The 26128-nt window shown below is 39.0% G+C and overlaps 3 protein-coding genes across 4 annotated transcripts in view; 1 reads left to right on the plus strand and 2 right to left on the minus strand.

Moving 5' to 3' along the window:
- LOC307261843 (uncharacterized protein) overlaps positions 1-5120 on the minus strand; it is a 5197-nt gene extending 77 nt beyond the window's left edge. The window contains exons 1-2 of one of the 2 annotated variants that reach the window (XM_080042501.1): positions 5046-5120; positions 1-3765 (exon numbers count right to left, since the gene is read on the minus strand). The exon at positions 1-3765 is cut by the window's left edge and continues 77 nt beyond it. In XM_080042501.1, coding sequence (XP_079898627.1) covers positions 2901-3761 — 861 coding nt within the window. In that variant the 5' untranslated portion in view covers positions 3762-3765; positions 5046-5120 and the 3' untranslated portion in view covers positions 1-2900. The remainder of the gene's footprint in view (positions 3766-5045) is intronic. The other variant, XM_080042500.1, reaches the window with a different exon arrangement.
- A 4106-nt stretch (positions 5121-9226) lies between these two features.
- Positions 9227-16897, minus strand: cdca4 (cell division cycle associated 4). Its single transcript, XM_080042499.1, has 2 exons — positions 16722-16897; positions 9227-12221 (listed from the first exon to the last, which is right to left on the minus strand). Exon 2 carries the CDS (start codon positions 12210-12212, stop codon positions 11172-11174), a length of 1041 nt encoding a protein of 346 aa, XP_079898625.1. The 5' UTR covers positions 12213-12221; positions 16722-16897; the 3' UTR covers positions 9227-11171.
- A 3227-nt stretch (positions 16898-20124) lies between these two features.
- ahsa1a (AHA1, activator of heat shock protein ATPase homolog 1a) lies at positions 20125-26128 on the plus strand. Its single transcript, XM_080042108.1, has 9 exons — positions 20125-20326; positions 21354-21544; positions 22083-22165; positions 22859-22976; positions 23231-23322; positions 23730-23855; positions 24355-24456; positions 24559-24610; positions 24983-26128. The coding sequence occupies exons 1-9, from the start codon at positions 20247-20249 to the stop codon at positions 25153-25155; spliced, it is 1017 nt and encodes a 338-aa protein (XP_079898234.1). The 5' UTR covers positions 20125-20246; the 3' UTR covers positions 25156-26128.

The following is a 26128-nucleotide window of genomic DNA, read 5'->3' on the forward strand; positions in this document are numbered from 1 at the left end:
TCGGGCTTACACTGCTTTACATAACAACTCTCTGCAGTTCTTAAAGGTGGAGTTAGAGAGATTCTGGAGAACGCTTGTTGACCGAATCACTTTTTGTATAAAAATAAATCAGTGAATATCTCAACATGATCGATTTTCTGTCCATAGGCTACTGTGTGTGCACTGAAATAAAGGTGTTAATACAGAGCCTAGGCTGGATTTATTTTTCAGTGCATATACAGTACGGACAGGTAGCAGATAGTGAGGAGATATTCACTGATTTTGGCAAAAAGCGATCTCCAGAATCACTGGCTCCACCTTATTGTTTTTTTTTTTATCAATGAAGCTCGAGCTCAGACAACCAGAAAAAACCTCAACATGAATAAAAGTAAGTCCAGTAGTAAGGCACGTTGAGATGAGGACGGGTCACTTTGGTCAGACAGGGGAATCGTTGGATTTTTAAGCTGCGTTATAATGATGAAATAAACAACATTAAAGGTGGAGTCAACAATTCTGGAGAACGCTTGTCACTTTTAGTCAAAATCAGAAAATATCTCCTCACGACACTTGCTACCTGTCCGTACTGTCTTTGTGTGTGTGTGTGTGTGTGTGTGTGTGTGTGTGTGTGTGTGTGTGTGTGTGTGTGTGTGTGTGTGTGTGCGTGCGCTGAAAATCTGATGTTGATACACAGCCTAGGCTCTGTAAACTGGTATGTGAACAAAGTTGGCCTATCATAGCTAGCCAGCCTAGCAACAAACCAGCGCAAACCCAGTACGGACAGGACAAAAAGTTATTTTGACAACAAAAATTCTCCAGAATTGCTTACTGCACCTTTTTAAATGGTTTCAATCAGACAGACGGCTCTTAAACAGGAGTGTCCAGGTAAACCAACAACATACAGACAGCAGGAGGTAGAGTCTCAGGTAGAAACACATATAAAACTGTTTTTAAAAACTCCAAAAAACCCAGCATTTGCATTAAAAACATACCATCATGGGCATTAACAATACACAGGCTTCTGTTCTGTTTGTCGTTTTACAATTCTGAGACGTGGCGACATTTTTAAAAAGCCCTGATAGTCTTAACTTGAGGCGATCAGCTCCTCAGTCAGAACCAAAACAATACAATTTAAAATACATGTTTTTCGCGGCGTTCTTTACGTGGCATTTTCAGGTTAAGTTGAGACACAGCAGGTAAAAATATTATTTTTTCAAGCACTGATTTTTTTTGGCTATTTTGCTTCCATAATATTTCATACAATAAGTAAATGGTCCAAAATATACATGTATACAAAAAATGAATTGTTTTAATGTAGATCATTAGATTGCAAAGTTTCTTGATGATATCTATAGGTTAAAAAATGTGCCCTATTAAACCTGCAGTGTCTAGTCTTAAGTACAAGCTGCCGAGAAGGATAAATTATGGGTATATATATTTCTCACAAAGAGGCTCCGATAGTTTGATTTCATACTTCACACTGGTGCATGGGTGTCCGCAAAAGCAGTCGACATAACAGCCATCGCACGGACAGTCCAAGGTCATAAAGAAACAAAATTATAAGTTAAACTCACACCCAAACAAATAGACTTAATATATAGAAAAGGAACAAATAAAATCTGCTGAAGTTTGAGATTGATTTTTCATTCATAAATAATAATAACATTAGATAAAGGCTTTCCGACTTGTTAACTTCACTTCTCTCTCACTGCTTTGTGATACAACGTGAACGTGGCATTCATTTCAATGGGATCGGAAGCTCAATTCTTTGGCCTGTAAAATCCCTAAAATTCAGTGGCCACATTCTTCAAATTCCACGAGCCAAATAAATATAAAAACCATCCAGCTTTAAAGCAATAATAACTTCTATCGACCCCCATGAGCTCCTGCGCCAGTGTCGGGAGGGCGGGGCGACACCTGTTTGTTAACGCTGCCATACTGAGAAATGCTTTGTGGAGCTGATAGGCTTTAATCAATGTTGTGTCAACTCGTTCTGGCGATGGTTTGAATGTAACCAACATTCACTTATATGTAAAGGTTACGCACTATAGCTTTAAAAAATAAACTCTCAGCCCCACTACTGGAAGGAAACCCTGGCCTTTGCCCTCTAGCTGGCTGAAGCTCACACACCCTCTTAAGTTATTGAAGGGATTTCAATTAATAATCAACCCAGGTCCGATATAACAGCTCAGGTTCCTTCTTTACTCGGATGTGTGCGAATGCTTTAACTAAAACTTAACAAAACAGGCGAGAAAAATGTCCATACAGTGTGAAATTTGGACTTTTAAGGCTCCATCTGTATTCAAATTTTGTTAAGATTAAGAAAAATCCCCCTTAGACACTTTAACGTACACTGTAGACTTGCCATATGTACTTTTACTAGACAGTTAACGCACTTTTCAAAACAGAACTTGTTCCTTTAACTGCATATGATCTGTTTCTTGGTACAGTGGGTCCAGGATCCACCAGGTAACTATCTAGAAATATCCATATGTGCCTTTGCATCAGTTAAAGTGTCAGGGTTAAAGAGTGGATGTTTCCCAAATCTTATGAGATATTTAAAAATAGATTCTTCATCTCTATAATAAAGATTTTGTGTCAATTTGAGGCACATAACCCAAGAGTTTTGATTGTTCTTCATAGATGAGAATTAAAACTATAAATTGTTGTTCTTCTGCCTAAAATTTGCTGAAACTTTTAGAAACATTTTCAAACATAATATCAGATGGAACCTTAAAAAATACCATGTTTGTTTAAAAAAAATATAAAATAAATGTCAATAAAAATAGTTTTATGGAAAAAAAACAAGGTCACATTAGAGTCAAAACAACCCTAAAAATCAGTCTTTGTTCCCCGTATTCAATTCCAAATTCTTGATCAGCCAAGCAGTGCAGTTTATATTCAGTAGTTTGTTTTTCTGCCGATCAAGATTTTACCAGAATCTCCATAATATGGTCCAACTCATTCAAATCCATCCGACAGGTCTGGATACTCCCAGCCGAGCTATGGTGGCCTGAAGAGCACATTTTAACGTCATTTTCCGCCCATAGCGACACACTCACACAGGGCCACAGGGAGCCCGACGACCACGCAGAAGTCAAATCTGAACTCTCGTACATCGACGTATCAATGTCATCGAATATATCATCTAGGGCTAAATCGCCTAGGTAACCCATTGCATTCACTGCATCGCTAAAAGAGTTTGAATTAACCGTCGCAGCAGTAGGCAGTGATTTGTGCTGGTCCGATGGTGAGATGTTACTGTTAGTGTTAGTGTGAGTGTTTGCATCCTGAGATTGGATTTCTGGGGCCATAGGCAAAGATACGCTGTCCACATCCACGTCAGAACATCCAGAGCACGTCACGGACATTTCATCCCCGAAATCAACCCTCTGATTGGGATGGCAGGATTCGGGGTGGAGAGGGTGTACTTCCACTGCCTCCGATGGAGATGGTGATGGTGATGGTGGATCGCTCTGTATTTCGTGTTGTATTTGCCGTAGCGTGTTGATGAGTAGGACAGATCGACGCAAGCTGAGCTCCATACCCGCCTGAAGTTTCTCCAAACACAAGCCCAGAACGAGCTCACGTTGCTGGAGTCGATGGCTCGCGTCGGACGGGGTGGATGGAGATGGAGATGGAGATGGAGAATCGATGAAAACGCCTTCGTCTTCTTCATGAATTTTCTTCTTTACTTCTTCTGTGGTGGTAGAAGCAGCGTGGAGGGAATCGGCCTCCAGCTCCTCCAGGCAACTCCACTTCCGCTTCACTCCGCGACCCAACATCGTCCTAGATTTACAGATATACAGATTAGCTTTAGATTTGATTTACAATGTATTCAACCAATATGCATTTAAAAAAATTAAATGCTGTAGGATTTTTTTTTAAATGTAGTTATGGCAATTTGGAATACTTTGTAAACTTTGTAACTTTGTATGTGAAAATGTGCATGTATGATATGTTTCAGATGACTGTGAGGGTGCATGTATGTATGTATGTTATATAGTATTTATAAAAACTATTTTCAGTGTGAATTGCATGGACTATTCATAAACTAACATTGAGGTAAAACAGATCCAAATAAACAAATGTACAAAACAATTTTACAATTTGTAACGATTCATTCATAATCCAAATAATTGCAGATTAATTTTCTGTAAATTGACTCAATTCTAATTAACTGATCATTTCCTCCTTTCAGAGACACAAGCACACAATATTTATCAGTCAGTGTTGTCTTCTCAATTGAAAGCAATATAAAAACCAAGTGTAACAACAGTAGCTGAGACATAGACCTATACTAGGATCACACCAGGCTGCATTGCCATCATGTATTGTAGTAGCCTAACCCTTGCATCCAGTTTATGTAACAGCAGCAACCTAGCACTCGTGGCTAGTTTCCCTCTCATTTCCAATCAATAGGCTCCTCCTAAATACCATTTTCTAACAATTGTAATAAAACTTGCAGACCAATTATGTAATAAGACTTGCAGACAAATTATGCTCAAACTTTAGGTCTATTAAGTCTAGTAGATTTCCATTTAAGACATTTGTAAAGTGAATATTACACATTACAATGACTCACTATATGAGACACTCCTGCAGGCTGGGCGACTTTACTCATCCATACAGACATGGGTTGGTTCGCTACTATAAGTCATTGTCTATAGTATAATGTTTTTTTTTTCCAAATAGTAGCCTACACAAGAAGACCCTTTAAATGGAGTTTGACCCCCCCATTTTAAGAGATAAGAAGAAGCTCCTTCGCTTGAGTTAAATTAATGAAAAACAACCAAATAAAGTGAAATACACGATTATAACACGTATTCAAACAATTTCGTGTATTTAAAGTCGTTAAATAAGACAATTGTTTGCCTCCATCCTACTTATTTGACCAAGAACAACCCCCCATACATACATAACCCCTTAACGGTCCCCGGACGGACTTCAGTGGGGGAAATATTTAGCCTACAACCTTCGTTTTAAACCTTATTCAAATTTCAAATGGACATTTCAAACTTGAGGGTATTTAAAGCGAACAAATTAATACATTTAATAATAAAAACAACCTTACGTGTCCTTAGATATAGTCATAAGTTGAATGAAATCCGTCGGCGTCGTGTCTCGTTTCTGCTCTCGACTCGAAGCCCAAGAATATGAGGAATGTAGCGCTGGTGGTTCAGTCCTTCCACAAGCGGCGGGGGGAGGAGGAGGAGCTATGCCGGGGTACGAGAGCTCTAAGTCGGCTGTGATTGGTGCGTTCCCCCGCTGTACGTGCCTCCGCCTACGCCACTCACGGGGCAGCGAATGTGCGGACGTCTGTTGCGAGTGCGAGCTACTGCTGCGTTCTGGTGCGTCTCGTAAAACACAGAAGTACTATCAGAGCACACATGAGCTGCAAAATGTTGGATTTCTTTTGGAAGCCGACCAAGATGCTGATATTTTAGAGAGCATGGTTTAAAGCAGGTTACTTCAAAAGTGCTAAATTTAGCACAGCTTTAGTTTGGCGGACTAATAGTGCTTTTATAGGCAGCCATTCCAATGTTATTACGGTTTGTATTTTATGTAGTCTAGGCCTATTCTTGTTTAGGCTACTTATGACTATTTTTCGTTCTGTTTTTTTTTTTTACTACTGTAGGCAGACTGAATTGCTCTTATGCACACAACACTTAATTGAATCGAACCATACCCTTCATCTCACTTTACTAAAACATACATTTAAAAAAGTGTTGGCATAAAGTCTAGGGCCTACGTGATGTATTTTTATAAGACAGGTTTTAAGAAATGACTCTGTGCTGTCACTTTAACTTTAGTCACATGTTACTTTGTAATAAAACAATGACACTAGGTTTCTACAATACTTATAAACCTGTTTTTATAACCTACTAGAAATCTCTTGCCAGACTATAATGCCATGTACGTTTGAATACAACTTGGGGACCTAATTAGAATATTAAAGGAACAACAATGTATTTCAATAGTATTTATGTTTTATAATATGACCCCAAAAAAAAACCTCAATTGGCCTATGTATCAACGTAAGAATTTTCTAGACGGCCCGGGAAGTGCCAGTGAGCACCTGAACGCATCATTTTAAATGGCCAGATGACGCAGAAGGGAAACGGGGATAACGTGACCGGAAAGACGGTGGAGGCGAACTCCTAATAAGGAAACTCTTCATTCACGTTTTTCAGTCTCTTCCTACTGAAGCCGCCCGCAACACACAGCTGCACTTCTACTTCTCCTTTCCTTTCCTTGTTTGTCTACCTCTTATGAATTGAGAGTACATTATCGACAATAGCCTACTAAAAAAGCCTAATTTTTAGGCTATACCATTGTTTTTGTGACATTTTTAATGGCCATAAAATTCCACCTTAAAACCTCTCTAGTCCTAGTTGCTGATGTGAATGTGTGAGCTATTTAAATGTAACATCAGTGCGAAAAGATCAATAATACAGAAAAGCTACAGGATCTAGTGAGTAGCAGTAATTTTAATCTTTATGCATGCTTAATAAGGGGTTTGTTTTAAATTAACACACATTTTTAGTATTGTTTGAGGTAAGGTAGTTTATTTAAAGGAGGCCTAGTCAATTTATATAAGACAAACACTGGATTTTATGACCTGTGTGTCCTATTTTTGTTGTCGCGTGACATGTCAATTGTTTTTACCTTGTGAGAAGTGGTTATCTTTGACTAGATCTCAAGTTTATGAGTTTATAGTGGGTTACCTGAATGCAACGTGAGCCCTTTAACCCGCTCCTGAAGGTGGCGCAGTCCTCTCTGAAAGCACATGTACAAAAAAAAGCACAATGTGTGCAGAATACACACACACACATATTCTTGTACTTCTATCATTGTGAGGACACCCAGTGACATAATACATTCCCTAGCCGCTTACCCTAACCTTCACAACTGCATGCCTAACCCCAACCCTTACACTGACTAAACAGGCCTTTGAGAAGGGAAGACCGGGCAAAATGTCCTCACTTTCTAAAAATGTCCTCACTCTGATCGTTAAAAGCTTAAATTGGTCCTCAAAAAGATTCCTGTACAAGTTCTCTCTCTCACACACACAAACAAACACACACACACACACACACACACACACACACACACACACACACACACACACACACTCACACACACACTCACACACACACACACACGTTCCTTTAACATCACATGGTGTAAACTTTGGATTTCTAGTGCAGCTGTGAAGAAAAAAAAAACTGCTTGGGCTGAAGTCCCTGAATCACATTAACTGTTATTTTCTCTGTTATAGACACAATAGTCTCTTTCTCTTGACGACTTGACTCTGGGTTTTCCTCGGGCGGCCTTCCTTTTCTGCTGAGTCACAGAGAATCCATTAATCTTTAACTAAAAGCAAACCAAGACTTGAGTAGGTGGCAGGCCAATGCGCCTAGTAAGCTAGAATCTTACAAATGAATAGGGTATCTTTAGTTTTGACAGTTTCAGACCATACTCATTTTTATCCAGCCACTGCATGTAAATGGCTACAGTCTATTTTCAGTTGACTAAAAAAAAGTAGCATTCACTAATAATATAAAAAATAATTCAATACATTTTTTAAATCCCTAATACCAGTGTGAAAATGTTAGCTGTTGGTAGCCTATGTCCTGGGCTGCAAACAGACAATGGCCCTGTTGTGTTGAATAGTTTTGACAGTTTCAGATAGACACATTTTTAACTGCTGCAAAGATGAACATTATGAACACATTTATTATTAATAGAAAACTCTTAAATCAAGTGTAAACCATGTTAGCTGTAGGCCTATGCATATCAAAACAGACAGTAGCCCTGTTCATAGTTGAGTCCATTGTAAGTTACTCTGTTTGCAAAATGCAGAATCCCGATCCAGCTTAACATGTGAGAGCATGTGAGGACAAAGGTCAGACAGTAGCCAAGTCTCATATGATTCACTTTGAGTTTCCTTTTTGTATACAAACACCCTGCGTTCCAATACTCATACTTCCATACTATTTAGTATGCCAGAAAAATATTTAGGATGTCCCAATACATGCAAGTCAATTGTAGTATGCTGAAAATACATAAATGCCCCACTAACTCCAATAGCATTTTGGAGTATTCGTCTTTATTCTTGACATTTCTTGACATAATGGAGAAAAAAAATCTTCCTTATCTGATTTTTTTGTGTATCTGAAAGTATGTGATTTGGAACGCAGGGACAATCTTAGCAGTTTGTGTAGCAGTTCCCTTGAGCAAGGCACCTATAACACCTCTATGACTTACCTTATTTTTGAAGCTACTGGTTGGAAATGCCCTTATGGACCAAAGATTTAAACTCAGTTGCAGCATTGAATGTTTCGGTCTCATTGCTACTGATTTGATCATTGATATTTTCTGATTTGAAAAAAAGATTTTGCTTGACATTTTTTAGTGTTAAAAACTTTACACACTGGTGCGATTTGCTTAACCCTTTTGGTGTCTTCGTATAGTGTACAGACACTTATATTGGCACAAGTATTAAAAAACGCTGTAAAATTTCAAGCAATTCAGTTCCAAATACATGTCTGTCAATGATGTATCGCTTTGAATAAGAAGTGACAATCATTCTAGCATTAACACAAAACTTGTAAGAACACCTTAAAAGGAGACCGGTGATTTTCTATACTTTTCTCAATGTCGTCAAATCCCATGAAGACCCAGCAATGGCTTTATCCTATGTAAGATTAAGCTTAATCCTCTTTGCTATAGAGCTCTATTGTTGGGCAAAGACCATTTAAGACACATGCAATGAGCCACAACATCACACTAATGGACAAGTTAGATTTAAGACTTTTTAAGACCTTTTTTTAAATGCTACTTGGAATTAGAATTAAGATTACATTCTACGAAAATTTAAATATTCACCTAAAAATAGATGCTACACCAATTATTACGATATTTTTAAAAGATATTTCAAATGAAATCTGACTTGAAAATGTCTTATTTTTAGGACTTTCTAAAAGGTTTATTTAATAAGTTTCAATAAGGCCTTATTTTAAGATGAATGCAGATTAAGTGCCTTTTTTTAAGACCTTATATGGATCGGTTAAAAGGTTTGTCTACAGCAGTGTATAGTCGGTTTTGGTCTTTTCATGGGTTTGTCGACAAGAAGTATATTATTTTAAATCACAAGCATTATCCTTTATGTTCACCGAAAATGTTAATCGAGTTAATACAAAGCATAAAACACTGTTTTAAATGATCCAACTCACAGCAGACAATCAATAGTTGCACCTTTTATTATAAAAAATATTTACAAAGATGCTACAATGTTTTTTTCCTTAATATAAAAAAATGCATACATTTTACAACGGTAATTAGTCTTTGAAGTTCTAGCTCCCATTCAGACCAGAGTGACATCCTTCAGGAGTGTTGTGGTAAGGTAATAAGCGTGTCGTAATACTGTATTTCTGTCAATACATTTTGTTTGCCTGAGTTTAATCTCTTCGTCACGTTAACAAGGAACCATTTTCTTTTTTCTTTTTTTGAAAAATGCATTTCGATTTTTCCACATCTTTAGGAGAAAGGCAACTGTTTGCATAAAAGGAATTAAAGGACATTGGAGTCGTATACAATCATTTTTGAAACACGTATGACAGAGCTGCATAGTGATTTGAATAGTAACCCGGCTATTAATTATTATTATTATTATTACTAATAATAATAATCGTTAAAAAAAAAAAGTGTGAGGAATAAATAGGTACTGCATTCAAAAAAACGGAGGGAAAAATTTGGATAAATATAATTTCATTGGGCCTGGTGGTTTTGATTTGATACGTCAATATGGCATGTCCGTACCTAGATATAATAAATACAATAAATAAAACAATAAATTAGGTTGGGTTAACACACAGACCTCTTCGTTCGTTAAAGTACTAAACAAAACGAGAGAAAGAAATATGGCTTCTTCTTGCAGTTATCACCACCGTGAGTTCTCCAAATGCTTCAGGAAAAAAAAAAAATTATTGTTTTTTCGATTTTGTATGAAAAAGCAGGGCCGGAAACTTACTTTAAAATTTGTCCACTGGATAATGTAAACGGACCAGATACAGGCAAATCTTAACCAGCACTTTAGAATAGTGTCCGGCAGTAATTTCCCTGCCCTGCGTAAAGCTTTGAGAGAAATGAAAAAATAAGATAAAAAATAACAACAGTGCCTATAAAGTTGTGATGATGCCAAACAATGGACACCAGTTACAGTCGACTTGTTTTCATACCATACCGTGTGGGAAGACACTGTCTCGATGTCTGGCTACATTTTAAAATCTTAAAAACCGCTTGGGGGGGAGGGAGAGAGAGAAGAAAGGAAATAATAATAATATCAAATGATACTGAAAAAATCCCCCAGTTGTATAATGCAAAAAAATATATTTCTATATACACATACGTACATATACATATATTCCATTCATAATTGCTCAAATCTTTTTAGGAAAATATGCATTGATTCATAGATTTTGGATTTACAATTTGTTCTGTTTTTTTCCCGGATGCATTGTATTGTATGTAGTGTGTGAGTGAGTGAATGAATTGTTCGTCAAAGTCCATGTAACAAGAAATAGAAAATGGACAAAATGGCGGAACCCAGACGGAGCTAGTATGACAGAATGTATGACAGACGTAAACATGGAAAGTACGTAAATAAGAATGCGTCATGGTATAGGTAATTATCTTTGCCTCTCGCACGGATATTGTTTGTTCAGTTTTGGATTTCGTCAACAAAGTAGGAAAGTAACCGCCTCGCCCACAGGCTCTACGGTGGCCTGTGAATCCAGAAAAAATCATTAATTTCATCATCTTTCACTACTTTAACCTGCCAATTAACATTATTTGAATAAAAACATGGCGGTCCCAACAGCAGCTACCAACTTGCCTATTATTGGGCCATTAGAGCATTATTATAACTATCTCACTAACGCCTCTAGCTAACCGATCCCAAAAAAATCTACTTGGCATTTTTGCTGTTAATTTCCCACCTTGTCACCCAAAATACCGCCAACAATCTTCCATGTGTAACAAACAATACCACATACATACAAGTACATGCACGCGAGTACTGTGCATAGTCTTGGAAAATAGTCTTTTTGAGGGTTTTCGGCACAGGGGGTCCCGGGCCTAGAGAAGGAGGAGGGGGGGGGGGGGGGAAATGTCCTTAAAAGTTTTCAGAATCAAGACCCCACTATAATCTCCATGATGTGGTCCAGTTCGTTCAAATCTGACCTACAACTCGAGCTCGAGCTGAGGGCGGTGGGCGCGTGAGAAGAAAGGCTTTCTAGCAGGTCGTACGGGCCCATTTTGGGGGCGGCCTGCATGCCCGTGAGCACCGTATCTAGATCGTAGTAGGACGGGTCCACGTCTGAAAACAGCTCCTCTAGCGCCGGGTCAGAGGGGGGCGGCGCCGGCGGGTGTTTGATCTCGAATGTCCCAAAAACCTGCTCCCCTGTCCTGGACTCTGGAGACACTACGGCTGTTACTACGTTGAGCTGGTCTCTGTCTGCGCTCTCCTCTCCCTCCGACACACACTCCTCACTGTCCTCCTCTTCCTCCTCCTCTTCCTCACAGTCTCCTTCGTCCTCCTCGTCTTCGTCCTCCCAGCACGGGCCCATCCCGAACGGCCCGGCCAGGTAGGACTCCGACGGCATCTGCGGAGACACGGGCGACAGGGTTGACATGGTGACCTCGCTCTCGACGTCTCCCTCCATCACCACCTCCTCCGCGTGGTGGTAGCCTTCCTCCAGCCCGGCCACGCTGAACGGCTTGGGACTCTGCCCGGCTTGGGCTCCCGTGGCCGGGTCCGTCTGCCGGCACAGCACCTCCGTAGCCACCAGCCGGTCCGCGGGACACTGCGCCGCGGCCAGCGCCTGCGTCATGATCTGCCAGGTGCCGTCTTGGGTCATCTCTTCCTGTATCTGCCGCACGGTGTTAGCGATTAGCACGGAGCGACACAGGTTGGGCTCCACTAGCATATGGCAAAGCTGCAGCTTGATCAGCGACATGTCGAGTAGCGATTGGCGCTGGAGGCTGTAGGACGACGACAGCGTTCGGACCGCAGCTGCTGTTGCCGCGGACGATGCTGCGGCCGCCGCCGCCGCTGCTGCTGCTGCTGTTGTTGCCGCGGCAGCAGCAGCATCGCTCTGGTCGTCGTCATTGGCGACAGGCTGGTCCTCCGCGGAGTCTGAGAACTTGCGCTTGGTGCCCTTCGGGAACATGGTGTCTCTCTGTGGAGGACGGCCAGGGAGACAGAGACACAAGTTAGATATTTTGAAAGGAGACATTTATATGGATTTTAACTTAATGTGCATCTACTAATAGTAATGTAGCCTCAACAGAGATTCTGCTTGAGTTACACATATCGCTGAGTGTCAGAGATAGACCTGCTAAAAATCTGCAGTGGACTTTTACTGAAGTATCCTGCTTTTTCTCTACATGTAGTACTAAAAACAATTCAGTGCTTGTAGGGATGCTAAGGTCGCTATCCGACCTTTGCGTCCCTCAGTACTTGCCGTTATTTGAATATTGCGTAGTTTTCAACAACAAGTTAGTAATCATAAGATGGTGCTTTCCGTGTTCAAGGTTATATCTTCCGGTCTACAGTTACACTATCAGTTAGGAGGGTTTACCAAAAAAATCCAAGTTATTGAAAACAAAGCAAAATGTACCCTCTACTGCGTGAAATATTTAAAATAATCAAAGACATTTTTATAGAAAGGGGGGTAGTTTGTAAATGTGCAATCGTGGAAAGTCCCATAAAATCTAGATTTTATGGTGAAAACATCCTCTTTTGAGTACAATTTTTTTTGTAATTACTAACTACACATAGGGAGAGCACCAGCCTTTAGTAAAAGTCCATGAGATTTCCAGAGGTGCAGCTCTAAAACTCTGCTATGTGTTACGCAAGCCGAGTCTCTGACGAGGCTACAACTAATGTATCACACTAACAACACACACAAAAAAGCCTAAAGTCCTGAATGTTGCTAGCTAAGATGAGTGAAAAAAATAAGTACAAATATGGCCTGTAATTAACTATGTGTATAATAACTTTATTTATATAGCAATTTTCAAAACAAATAGTGCTATACAAATAGTTATGTATGTAAGTGTGATAGGAGGCTACGTGGTGTAGTATCTGTGTGTGGATATGAAGGAGCTATGGGGCTACAATCTGCTCAACAGAACAGCTGTGAGTGACGGTTTAACATTATCTTTACCAACTACAGTAAACATTAAATTGTTTTTTTGTAGTTCTTTGTTTCTAGTCTGTAGTTTTTGCTATACCTTTCCTGTTGAGAGGCACAGGCAATAGCAATGCAGCGAGGTCCCGGCTGCTGCAACTGCAACGCTTCAAGTACTTTTGTACGAGCGACAAGCAGCTTTTGTTCAGCACCATTTCTGCCCATTTTAGGCCAGTCTGAGGCAAGTCTCCTGCTGGGCGGAACAACCACACTTTTAACAGACCACTGAGCCACCCAAAATAGCAATGATTGGTTACCAACTAAATGCCGACGCTGCATCAAAAGTAAGAAAGCACAGAAGACTAGAAGACAAGACCTTTCTGTCAAAATAAACAAACACAGCACTCAAGTCACATGTCACATGATTAGTGCACTTCCAATATTCAAAAAATATTCCTTCCCACTGCCACCTGTGATCAAGAAAATATCCTAATCAATATAAGGTGCTTTTTTAAGGGGGTAAAAGTCATAAGAATATGGAAAAAACAAAAAGCATTTATAATTATTCACAATACACCACCATGAACCACTAATATTGACAAGGGATATTAGGTTTCAAACTCTACACACACACGACACGCTCCAGAAACTAGTAGAACAAGATTTTCACTTTTCTTCACTGAAGGAAGGGGGAAGAAAATGTAAAGTCAACTTCCTTATTACTTACACACACACACACACACCGTTTCAAATACACATATGTATTTACAGGAAAAGAGCAACACTCGATGCCAACATTTAAGGCCCTTTTTTCTCAACCAAAATACACAAGTTACAAGTAAATAGACTGAAAATTCAGGACAGCAGCCTGTGGCATTTGATTTTCCATAAAAATAGTATGCAGTGTGTGTCCGGCTGTGTCCCTCTCCACTGTTTTAAAACCTGTAAGCCAGGGAATTTGGGTGAATCAATCTTAATTGCTTAAAAAGAAATCTCTAATTTTAAACCAGGTACAATGCAAATAGTACAGACACAGATTGGACTGTAAAAGTATAGAATTAGAATTTACAGAATACAAGGAATTTTGAACAAAAAAAATCCCCACTTAACGTATGTCAAGATAATAAATGCACTAGACACTGTTGTTATTGTCACAATTCATCTCAACACCATCAAAGCAAAAGTGTTTTCCCTTATATTTTCACCAAAACAAAAAGCACTATAGCCAAAGTACATACAACACATTGTTGCACTCAAAAAAAGAGTTGTGTTAAGACTTTACAGCCACAATCTGGGACAAAAAACAACAAATCATTTTATATTTTGAACAACAAATAATCAAACATTTAATCCAGAAATTCAGTGATTTCCAATTAGAAAATTTGAATTTGATTGTCAACTCCTTCAACATTCAACAGAGGGAGGTGCTGTGCTTCTTTTACACAGATGAAAATGTGACAGAAAATGAGAAAAAGGAAGATTTAATTCCAGCTATTTTCTTTGCCCAATTGACCACAGACATTATCTGTAATAAGCACCCTTTTTGAATAAAGTTATAACCAATTCAAACAATATACGAAGTGTGTCTATGATGTACACTGATTGCTTGACCTGGACACTGTAGAGTCCTCGCTCGCATACACAATACCATTTCCTGACAGTGGACAGAATAGGGGGAAAAAAAGTAATTTATTAAAAAGGTGCCCGGAGATCTAAAATACAAGGGGTGAAAAATCAATTATGGACATGTGTTGTGTTGTCTTCGTTGTGTGTGGTGCATTTGATCTGGTCCCTGTTAAACAAGAGACACTAGAGAGAGTCAACTAGTTCCTTAAGGAAAAAACAACAACAATGTGTACAACAAAAATACACAAAAATATTAAAGAAATACAACCGGGAAGACCTACAACCTGAGAGAAAGAACACTGCACACAGAATTAATAGAACACGTTTGGACATGACTGCAATTGATAAATGTGGTTTTCGAACACCATATAGTTTAGCATGTTGGTGTTAAATCTATTGGAAATACTCTAAATATGCAAATACTACTATAGTAATGGTTAATTTAAAAATGTATATATATATATAACGAAAAGATACAATTCAGACTGGACATATGTTGTATCTTCATCACTTGTTCTTTCACCTGTAGCAGACAATCTTGCATCATGCAACTCGTGCACCAAACACAGTGTAACCGAAATTAATTTAAGGATATATGATTATTTACCTAATCAACTAGGCTATCAATCATCATAGTTTGTATAGAAATTCACAGCAATTCCCTTCAACCAAAACTGGTGGCTACAATAACACAATATATTAACATAAAAACTACAAGCTAAAAAGTCACAATATAAAAGAGTTTTAAACATGATAAAACTTCATAGTGCATTGTCATTGGGCTACTAATGTACTCATCAATGACAGTGGAGCTAACACAGCTTTATTGATTACTAAATATTGATCTTAAAGACATAGTGTGTCTGCTATAGATGCTTGAATGCAGTGATCAAGATAATTTCCAATCAATCAAATCAGTAAAATAATCGTTTAATTTAAATCTACATAGTGCCTTTAATGTAGAATGTAGTCAATGGTAGGCTAGATATACCAGAGTGATACTAACACATATAATGTTCAGAAAACTTGTCTGGGCATAGCCTACATCAGGAAATGAGTAATAAAGTGAGAGAGAGAAAAAAAGGTTGAGGAAATAAACAAAATTCGCTTGACTGACTTTACGCACGTAGTATTCTAGTCATGTCCTGTCGTTACGCAATCAAAATCGTAATAATAAACAGTGGTTGTTTGGGTGTGTGAGCGAGGCATTACTACTTTTGTCTTATGTATTATTATGCTAGGAGCCAGGAACCAAACAGAAATGCAGCCTCGCTTTACGTCAATGGTTTCAAGCGGCATGACCCATCCCCCACTGCACACTGAAACCCAGCACTTTCACAGTACGCACCGCCGCGCTAAAATGATTAAAAAACACTTCATACAGGTCCCCCCGTATCCCCTATCACAATAACCACACTGTAACCACTATGAATTAGCCGAATTTGGGCCGTAAATGTGGCTACGGAGAGCGGCAAGGCGCTTTCGGTCGTGAATGCCGCATGCTTTGTCTTTTCGGCAAACGACAATGAGGCCATTTTACGCACACGGGAGCTAACTGTGCTAACTATGCTAACATGTTCAGTGAGTCGGAAAAACGATGCCAGCTTTGGGAGGCACAGGGGGACATACAAGCGCTCGGTTTTGCCTTTCACTATCTCACTCTCTAACCAAGGACATTTAACATTTTGAAAAATTAAAATGCTAACGTGAAGCTAATTTAGCCCCCAAAAAGCAGCGCCCACCCACCCACACACACATACACACATCCTCTCTACGCGGTCCTTCCTCCTTTCCAACCCCAAAAACAAGAGTTTTTTACGCAGCGTCTTTTTGGCTGTGAAGTTCCGTTAAAAAAACAACCGAATGACGTGGTTTAAAAGGACAATCAGTGAGCGGTTTGTGTAACGGAGCCGTACTCACCTCGTGTTTGTGTTATTTTATTCCCGAATCGGTCATAGGATCGACGGCGGGGGGGAAAAGCGAGTGGAGATCAGGTTCAGATGAGATCATTCATGCCACGGCTTCAAAAAACTGAACTAGCTCCGTGCTAGCGCTGCCGCCGCCGCTGCTGCTGCTGCTGTGTGGTGTGTCTGTGTGTGTGTGTATGTGTCTGGTGTGTGTCTGTGTATGTGTGTGTGTGTGGAGGTACTGAGAGGGAGGGGGGAGGGGAGCCGACAGCAGCCCAGCCATATGAGCCATATGCCCGGGATTCCTCTATAATCATTGCTCCCTGGGATTCTCTCGCTCTTTGCTACTCAGACGTCTGAAGGATTTTTTAATTTGACTAAATTAAGTGAAAGCACTCACATAACATAAGTAAAAAATAAGGAATTTTTCTAGATGTTCTGCTATCACATCACATTTAAAAAATGTAAAATAAACAATTAAAAATATAATAAATAAAAATAAATTAATAATTATAAGTTGATTAATTACTCAGATTGTTCACTTCACCCAGTGGTGGACTGAAAATAAAAATAAACTATAACACTATAATAAATAATAAATATAACACAAATAAACTACATGTATCTGCCTTTACACCACATTTACATTTTTAATTAAATCAGCAAAAAACAAACAAATAAATACTTAGAGGTTGATTAATTACTTTAGATGATGCAAATCTCAGTACCCAGTGGTGGGATGTTAATAAATAAACTACATTTATCTGACAGGTATAGTCACAAGTTCTTCTTCACTTTGATATTTTAAATAGAAAAAACAAAATCACATGTTCTCATAAAATAACAGTGTTTAATCTTTTTCGATTGATCTATTTTTATTTTTTAATATTTTAAGCTCATCTTTTATGATTCATACCTGGTTTTCTCTCCTCCTAATCCTTTTAATTTGATTAAAAAAGTGACATTAAATACAAAAAGTAAAGGACCAATATACACAAGTGGACAAAATATAGAAAGACATATACGCACATAAGAAGTGACAATTGTAGTTGCAGAGGCTTGATGTGTTTTTCCTCAGTTACATAGTTTGTTGAGCTTCAGTGATTGATGATTTAGATCTGCTTAAATCCTTCACCAATAGCCCTAAAATCACAGGTTTAATTGATCACATTAAAGACCTACTTCACCGGTGGAAATATGAAGGTGTATTGAACTCTGAGATCTTACGTATAAATGTGCAAAAACTTTAGAAATCGGTTCATCCTAGCCTGAGAAAAGGCAGAAAGAGTGTTTTATGGTCTCACTGTCTAACCCTACATCTTCCCATGTGTGACATCACATATGGGAAAATGTAGGGTTACAGGATTAACAGGACAGCTGGGCCAAGGGAAGACTGAGGGAAGAAAAACCTCATTCATTATATTATTATAGCGATTTTATAATGATAGAACGCCGGTTCCGTATGGGTGAAGTATTCCTACTCAGTCCTTGATCTTGTTATTGTGCATATTGGGACACTTGATGGTGATGGAACTGACCCATCTTAAACAAAAGTATAGTTCCTCTCCTCAGCGCTTGTAAAACTGTAAAAGGTGTTTTGAAACCGGATAGAATCAAACTGCACAGCGCCTGCATTTCCCTGTTTACTGTCTAATATGTAAATTCTGCTGGTTGAAGCAATGAGCTCACCCGGAGCCATGTAAATGCTCTGGTCATTTCATTAGGGATTCAACTGAATATGATTTCCATTATCGGGTCAGTTGTTTTGTTTATAGAATGACAGGAAGATACATGTTCATTGCAGTTTATATTGTTTATATCATTGTATCTTGTTATCCTTTTAATGTTTAATCTAAGATATTATTCCCCCCCCCCCCCCCCCCCCCCCCAGGCGCCGGGCCCAGCAGCAGACCCGGGTTCGATTCCCACCCGCGGTCGTTCTCTGCATGTCACTCCCCTCTCTGCCCCATTTCACCTCTGTCTCTCTGCACTATCAATAAAGCGTAAAAATGCCCAAAAAATATCTTTAAATAAAAATCTAAGATATTGTTGTGTCTAGTTTAGTTTTGTAGTATTTATTTTTCTTACCTGCCCAGGGACTACAGGTTGAAAATAGCAGTTTGCTAAAACCTGGTACAATGCATCTCTCCTTTCTCTAAACAAGGTTAATGATTATTTTGTACATTGTCCCTGTTTAAATAAAGTTACATAACATTACATTTCCTAAAGCCCAAGGTGAGGTCCTCAGCAATTCTGGAGAACGCTTGTTGTCAAAATCACTTCTAGTCAAAATCAGTGAATATCTCCTCACAATACCTGTCCGTACTGTGTGTGCCCTGAAAAAAATCAGTGTTAATACACAGCCTAACCTCTGTAAACTGGCATATAAATCAAAGGCACAGAGCGTAGCTAGCAACATGCCCATTTAACAGAGCCTAGGCTGTGTATTTACACTGTGAGGAGATGATTTTGACAACAAGCTTTCTCCGGAATCGCTGAATACATCTTTAGTTGATTGATTAATAGCTTCTGCTTCACATGTCATTTGTAATGTTGACAATGCAAACCCAGTAACTTTATGGGCCAGTTTCACAGACATGGATTAAGCTATAGTCCTGGGCCAAATTGTTCTATCAATGGACAATCTCCTTTAAAAATTCCATTTAGTCAAGGACTAGGCTCAATCCATGTCTACGAAACCTGCCTTATATATGTATCAAAGAAGACATTAGCTTCAGCCAAATATCCTTATTATTGTATCAACTTGTTTGGAGATTCATGTAATATGAAAAAGTTATGCACTATAGCTTTAAAAGTAAATTGACAAAGCAGCCCAGTGGATCAGCCAGTAACTCTCTATGTATCAAAGACATTAGCTTCAGCGTCATATGCTCATTGTGATATCTAGTGCAGTAGTTTTCTTTGTAGCAATGTTTTGGGACAGCAAGGTCATTCCCTCCTGTGACTCCATTCTGTGCCGAGAGAGGAGACTATCAGTGACACAATGTATGATGCAGTTTGAATTGAACTTTTTATCATTTTAAAGCTACAGCGCGTAACTTTTTCATAGCCTATCAGCTCCACAGCAGCGTTTACAAACTGGTGTCACCCCCCTCGTGTTCCTCAAGTTACACTATAGATTTTAAATTTAAATTGATTTAATAAGGCACTTTGTTGTTAAATTATCACTGAAATAAAAATGCATTCTTTTCAGTACACTTCAAGACCAAGATAAAGTAACGTTACCCAGTTTCTCACACATTTAAAAACAATCGTTTTGATTTATCATTTCGGACGCGGAACTATTCTTCTTCAGAAAATAAAACAACTTCCGGTAGTAACACATTCCACAAGGTTCCGTTTCTAGCACTTTCTTCGCACGGCGCTTAAACGCGTGAGCACCGCCGGGGCAGCTGCCAGACGGTTCTAGAAACAACGTGCACCGGGAGACACACACACACACACACACAGACACCGGCAAACTAACGGAATCTCGGCGAGATAAAAACACAACTGTAACGCTTATAATCTTCCCAAAATGGCCAAGTGGGGAGAAGGAGACCCTCGTTGGATCGTGGAAGAGAGAGCCGACGCCACTAATGTCAATAACTGGCACTGGTGAGGACACAGCTAGCCTGCTAATGCTAACACCACACTATTCATGTATTCAGCTGGCGTTCATGTCAATCTACGCCGGTTATTTTTAATATTTCATTCCTCTGTAGGGGTCAGGGCTAAACATAAACGTCTTTAAAGGTGAAATAAACAGTTATATTACAGTAAAACGGCAGCATTTGCGTGATTTATGCTCGTTTTTGTTCCAGTTAGCTTCGCGTCTAGCTTTTAGCTTGTAGCCTCAAATGTAATGCATGCATTGAGGTTGTTAATTACATTGTGTCCTTTATATCACATGTGTTTCGGGTTAATAACATACTTTGAAGTGCAGATATGAGGTTAGAAAGATTTGGCTTTCGCTAGTATAGCGATGCAGAACACGCGAGGTCGTCCCTTTTTTTATCTAACATCTATAAATATGTATGATGAATATAATTAGCTAGTCCGTAAAGCATATTCCCGATTTTAAGAGTCTTATCAGTTGTCTCTATCTTGTTGTTGTTAGCAATAGAAAAGTGGCCATAACTAGTGTAGGATTGCAACACATTTGCCATGGTTACACTAACATAATCCATTCCGGAAGTGAATATCTTTGTCTCACACATATAGTTAAATCTCTGGACATTTTTACATTGACGATTTATACGCCACAATAAAAATGAAATAAAAATCAGTCGCAACGTGAATGACAATTTTAACACTGCATTCAGCTGCATATTATGCATTATAAAATACTACTCATTCAGTCATACAGACATACTTCTTGTATTTATATTTTACTTACAAAATATTATTCTTATCCATGCCTGAATAGATTATATAAATGGATAGATAATATATTTACTGATGTCTGTTGCATCTTTAGAAATCTTAGTTTGTATATGGACATTTTACATATTGGAAACATATAGCAGAATATATCTGGACTCACTGTAAATATCTAAGAAAAAAACATCTTCAAATTTGTGTTTTTTTTTTAACCGTTTTTTATAGTCTTTCTCACCACTGCCATCTTTGCTGGGTTTTGCAGGACGGAACGTGATGCAACAGGCTGGTCCTCAGACAAGTTAAAAGCTTTGGTCCTGGGTCTGACTGTGGAGAACGAGGAGGGCAGCTGTGAGGTGACTGAGGTCAGCAAGCTGGAAGGAGAAGCCTCCATTAACAACCGCAAAGGAAAACTTATCTTTTTTTATGAATGGACCCTGAAGGCAACATGGACCGGTGAGTAATAGAATGATCTGGTGGTTGAATGTGTTTTCATGAAAGTGATTGTCTGTGTACGAAAAGCCCTACTAACGCCCTTCTCATACTAATTTTGACACCAATTGGAGTATGTTGTGGTTGTGTATGAGAGTTTGTGTAGGCGAGAAATGCCCAGATGAGTACTTACTTCCGGAAAGATTTTGTATATGGATCGATAGGTTACTTTTCCTACTCAACCTTTTCAAACGACTCAGAAGTTTTTTTTTAATTCTTTATTGCTTCTGTATCCTTCAGTGTAAACGGTCCGACGAACCTCGCATACACAAATCAATCGTTTAGTAGACAGTATGTAGTATATACATGTTGGTGAGTATGTAGGAGGGAGGACGTTAGTATGGCTTTTTTCTGATTTTTTTTGTTGTTGTAAGAGATCAACTGGCAAAGTTTCATGTTGATATCTATAATTAAAGAAATCTTACCCTATTCGCCTGCAGTGTATCGATCTGGTCTCAACTGAAGCAGGAAGATTCTGACTTCTCTGTTTTTATTTCACCAGGAAAGTCAAAAACAGGAGTCCTTTATAAAGGAGAAATTGAGGTTCCAAACCTTTCTGACGAAAACGGAATGGAGGATCTAGATGTAAGTATCACTCAAGATCAATAAGAGTGAGGGAGTGTGTGAGTGAGTGACGGAGGTTGCGTTCCGAATCGCATACTCTTTCTTTTTTCTATTCTACATACATCTGACGATAAAAATAATCTAGTTAGGATGCAGTAGGCATACTATTGGGACATACTTTACTCTCTTATTTCATCATAACATTGTGCCTTGATCTTGCCTCTTGCTTTTATATCCGTCGCATCCCCGTTTGTTTTCATATGGAGGCTTCGTCGATGTGACGTCACTTCACGTGCGCACTGGATTGTGGGTCAGAATCTCCCAAATAGGATGCAGTTTTCAACACTAACAATCTTGGCCGCATGAAGTAGGACATCCGGGTACTTCTAACCATCCTAAATCTGGCCACAAGAATCGGGACATCCTAAATCTTTTTTCTACATACTATATAGTAGAAAGTATGCGATTCGGAACGCAACCAGAGTGTGTGTGTGAGACAGAGAGAGAGTGTATGTGTGTACGAGAGACAGTGAGTGAGTGAGTTTATTTGTAATATATGTAATGCTTTGGCAATACTGTGTTCTAAAATAGTCATACAATAGCGCAATACAACAGCTTTTTGAATAGGATTGAGTGAGTGTAGATAGACAGACAGACAGACAGACAGACAGAAAGTAAGTGTGTTGACGCCTTTGCCTGTGGTATTTCCCTCAGATCTCTGTGTCGCTGAATAAGGACGAGCCTGAGACGCCTCTGACCGGTCTGATGAGAACCAAAGGAGCCGACAAGATCCGCCAGGCGCTGGGGAGCTACGTCGGGTTCTTAAAAACAGGCAAGTGGTGATAGTCAGTCTCATATTAAATTAAGAAAGAAAGGAAGAAAGAAATTCTCATTTAAATAGACAACATAAATTTGAGCAATGTGGAGAATAAACTTTTGCTCTACGTATTGAATAAATATTTTGAGGCTTGAAGCAGGTTTTTTATTTTATTTTTTATTGTGCTGTTTGTAAAACACTTTCAATTTGGTGATGAAAAATAAAATAGTTTTAAGCTCTTATTTTGTTGTTGTTATTTTTCCCTGCAGAGTTCACCCAGGGAATGATCCTGCCTTCAGCCAACGGCATGGCCAAGATCCAGACCTCCTCGCAGTCCAAAGCCACGCACGATAGAACTACGGTTGGTTCTGACATTCAGTCACTCACACAAAGATCTCCAGCCACTTGTCACATATTCAGACTAAGCTCTTGTCCCTGCACTATATATGTTAACAACAAACCGTACAAGAAAACATTTAAATAAAGAAACTATATAAGACCAATCATAATACACAGTAATAATCTAGGGAGAAGCATGGAGGGCAAGAGTCAACAGGCTAAGGGAAGGCAGAGCCTTATGAATTGACATTGCATGAATACAAAAACCAGCATAGTTTGTCAAGGCGTTTGTCGATATTTCGGTACTTTCCAGTCATGAACAGTTAGCATTTTAGCATATTTTCCCTATACACATCAATACACATGGCAGTATATTCCATCCAGTAGAGCCTGTCTTCCCTTAACAGATGTTTGTTGTTATTGAAACAGATTTCGTCTGGCAACTCGGCTGCTCCAGTCAACACCGGCGTGAAGATCCCGACCTGCAAGTTCAGCCTGAAGGAAATGTTCCAGACGTCACCGGCCGACCTCTACCGGGTCTTTCTACACCAGGAGGTCAGTGCACTCGGGTATCTGCTGAAAACACATCAGCTAATACTCATTTTGATGTTTTGGATTTCTTTATTTTAAAGGGATAATAAGGCACATTAATTAAAGGTTGAGTCAGCTATTCTGAGGAACTCTTGTTGGAGAACAGACAGGTAGCGGATCATGAGGAGATATTCACAGATTTTTTACAAAAAGTGATTTTGACAACAAGCGTTCTCCAGAATCATTATCTCCACTTTTACTATGAACACCAGAGTCCATTATGTCAATGTGGCAGATTTAGCCACACAAGCTCATTTGCATCTGTAGTCCCTGGCAGGTTGATAGCTTTGATAGCAAAACAATTTAAAAAATACAAAAATACAACGCATAGCACAAAACAAGAGCCCATGAGCATAGACAGGTAAAATAACACACCCACTATTCCTGACCATGTAAAAACATTAAACAAGTCAGTTACCAGCACTTGACCAAAGATTGTATCTGATACTTGTGTCTGTTGCAGATGGTCCAGGCGTTCACACACGCCCCGGCGATGGTGGACGGAGATAAAGGCGGAAGGTTCCGTCTGCTAGATGGAAATGTAATCGGAGAATTCACAGAGCTGGTAAGACTCACGTAGATCAGTGACATAGTTTCTTATTTTTATACTTTATGTCACATTTGTAGTGACCTTGAAATGTAATAAATCTCTCTCTCTCTCTTCCAGGTCGCCGATGAGAAAATAGTAATGAAGTGGCGATATAACAACTGGCCCTGTGGTACGTTGAATCATTTATGTAATTTAGATTTTAAGAAACATTAAAATTAAGTTATCTGTGTAAACTACATTTGCTGAAACAATTAATTATTTCAAATGCCAAATATTTTCTCATTCTTGCCCACCACTTACCAAATTGATATATTTTTTATATTGTTGGTTGGACAAAGTATACATTTTTAAGACCACAAGCTAAGAAATTAATTAAATAAACATTCTCAAGGGCAGAGTCATTAATCATCAAAATATAGAATGATTTTCTTAAGCCCTAAAATTAAACGCATAACCCACTTTAGGGCCATTCATCACTTTATTCTACATTTGCTGTACCTCTGTATACCTGTTTAACTTTCATCGTACCTGTATTTTTCAGAGCATTATGCGACTATCACCATGTCGTTCATGGACCGTAGCAGTGAGACGGAGCTGAAGGTTGACTATCGGGGCGTCCCGGACAACGAAGAGGAGCGGACGAAAGAGGGGTGGAAGAGATACTACTTCCAGGCTATTAAACAGACATTTGGCTACGGAGCGCAACTCTACTGAACACACACACACTGCTGTACTATACTGTTGGTTTTTCTCTTGTTTTTCTGAATTTTTAAACTTGCCTGTCCTTCGATGGATATGTCCGGCACCAAGATGTTTTCAATGTAAACTCAAAGCATGTGTTAAAGGTGCTCTATGTAGCTTTGAGGGGGTTCAGTTTAAATAAGCAGGGCCTGCAGTTGGTTAGCCTGCAGTTGGTTAACAAAACATATTTACTCTATAAGTAATTCCTGGTATTGAAAAATTATATCATAAAGCACCTGGAACCAAACGTTAGACTAGAATATGTTTGTAAACCAAACTGTGGGCCCTGCTGCTGTAAACAACAGTGAAACAATAACTTTTTAGGAAGCTTTCTAACTTCAAACTGTGTTCCAGGGATTCCAATTTTCCTGTGAGAAATGTTTGTTTATTCAGTTATGAGTATATATCTTAGAACATTTTCACTTCTCTGACAAACCCAGTTACATAGTGCACCTTTTTAAGGAAAGAGATGAAGTGGGTGACGGCCACCCTGTCACCTGTCTGTCCGTTTGTGTGTAAAAAAAAAAAAAGAAAAGTTTTAATTTGTGAACATATTTAAAAAATCTAGATTTCTCTCCCTCTCAGTATTTGGGCCAGTGAATGGACTGTGCCTTTTAAAGACACAGATTGAATAAAGCAAAGAAGAATCTATTAAACCACTAATGCAATTTGGCCTCTTCTATAAAAATGTAATTACTGCGAGAGTTAAAGCTGGAGTCAGCGATTCTGTAGAATGCTTGTTGTGAAAATAACTAAATCAGTGAAGATCCTCTACTCGTACCTGTGTGTGTGGGCTGGAGAAGAAGGAAAAGCTGGCGTTAATACACAGCCTAGGCTCTGTAAACAGAGATGTGGACAAGGGGCCACCGTAACTAGAAACATGTCTACTTGACAAGCATTCTCTAGAATCGCTTACTATTCAAAAAATCTTTTTTTTTTTTTTTTT

Source organism: Ammodytes marinus, assembly GCF_949987685.1.
Source record: "Ammodytes marinus genome assembly, chromosome: 15".
NCBI classification, from domain to species: domain Eukaryota; kingdom Metazoa; phylum Chordata; class Actinopteri; order Uranoscopiformes; family Ammodytidae; genus Ammodytes; species Ammodytes marinus.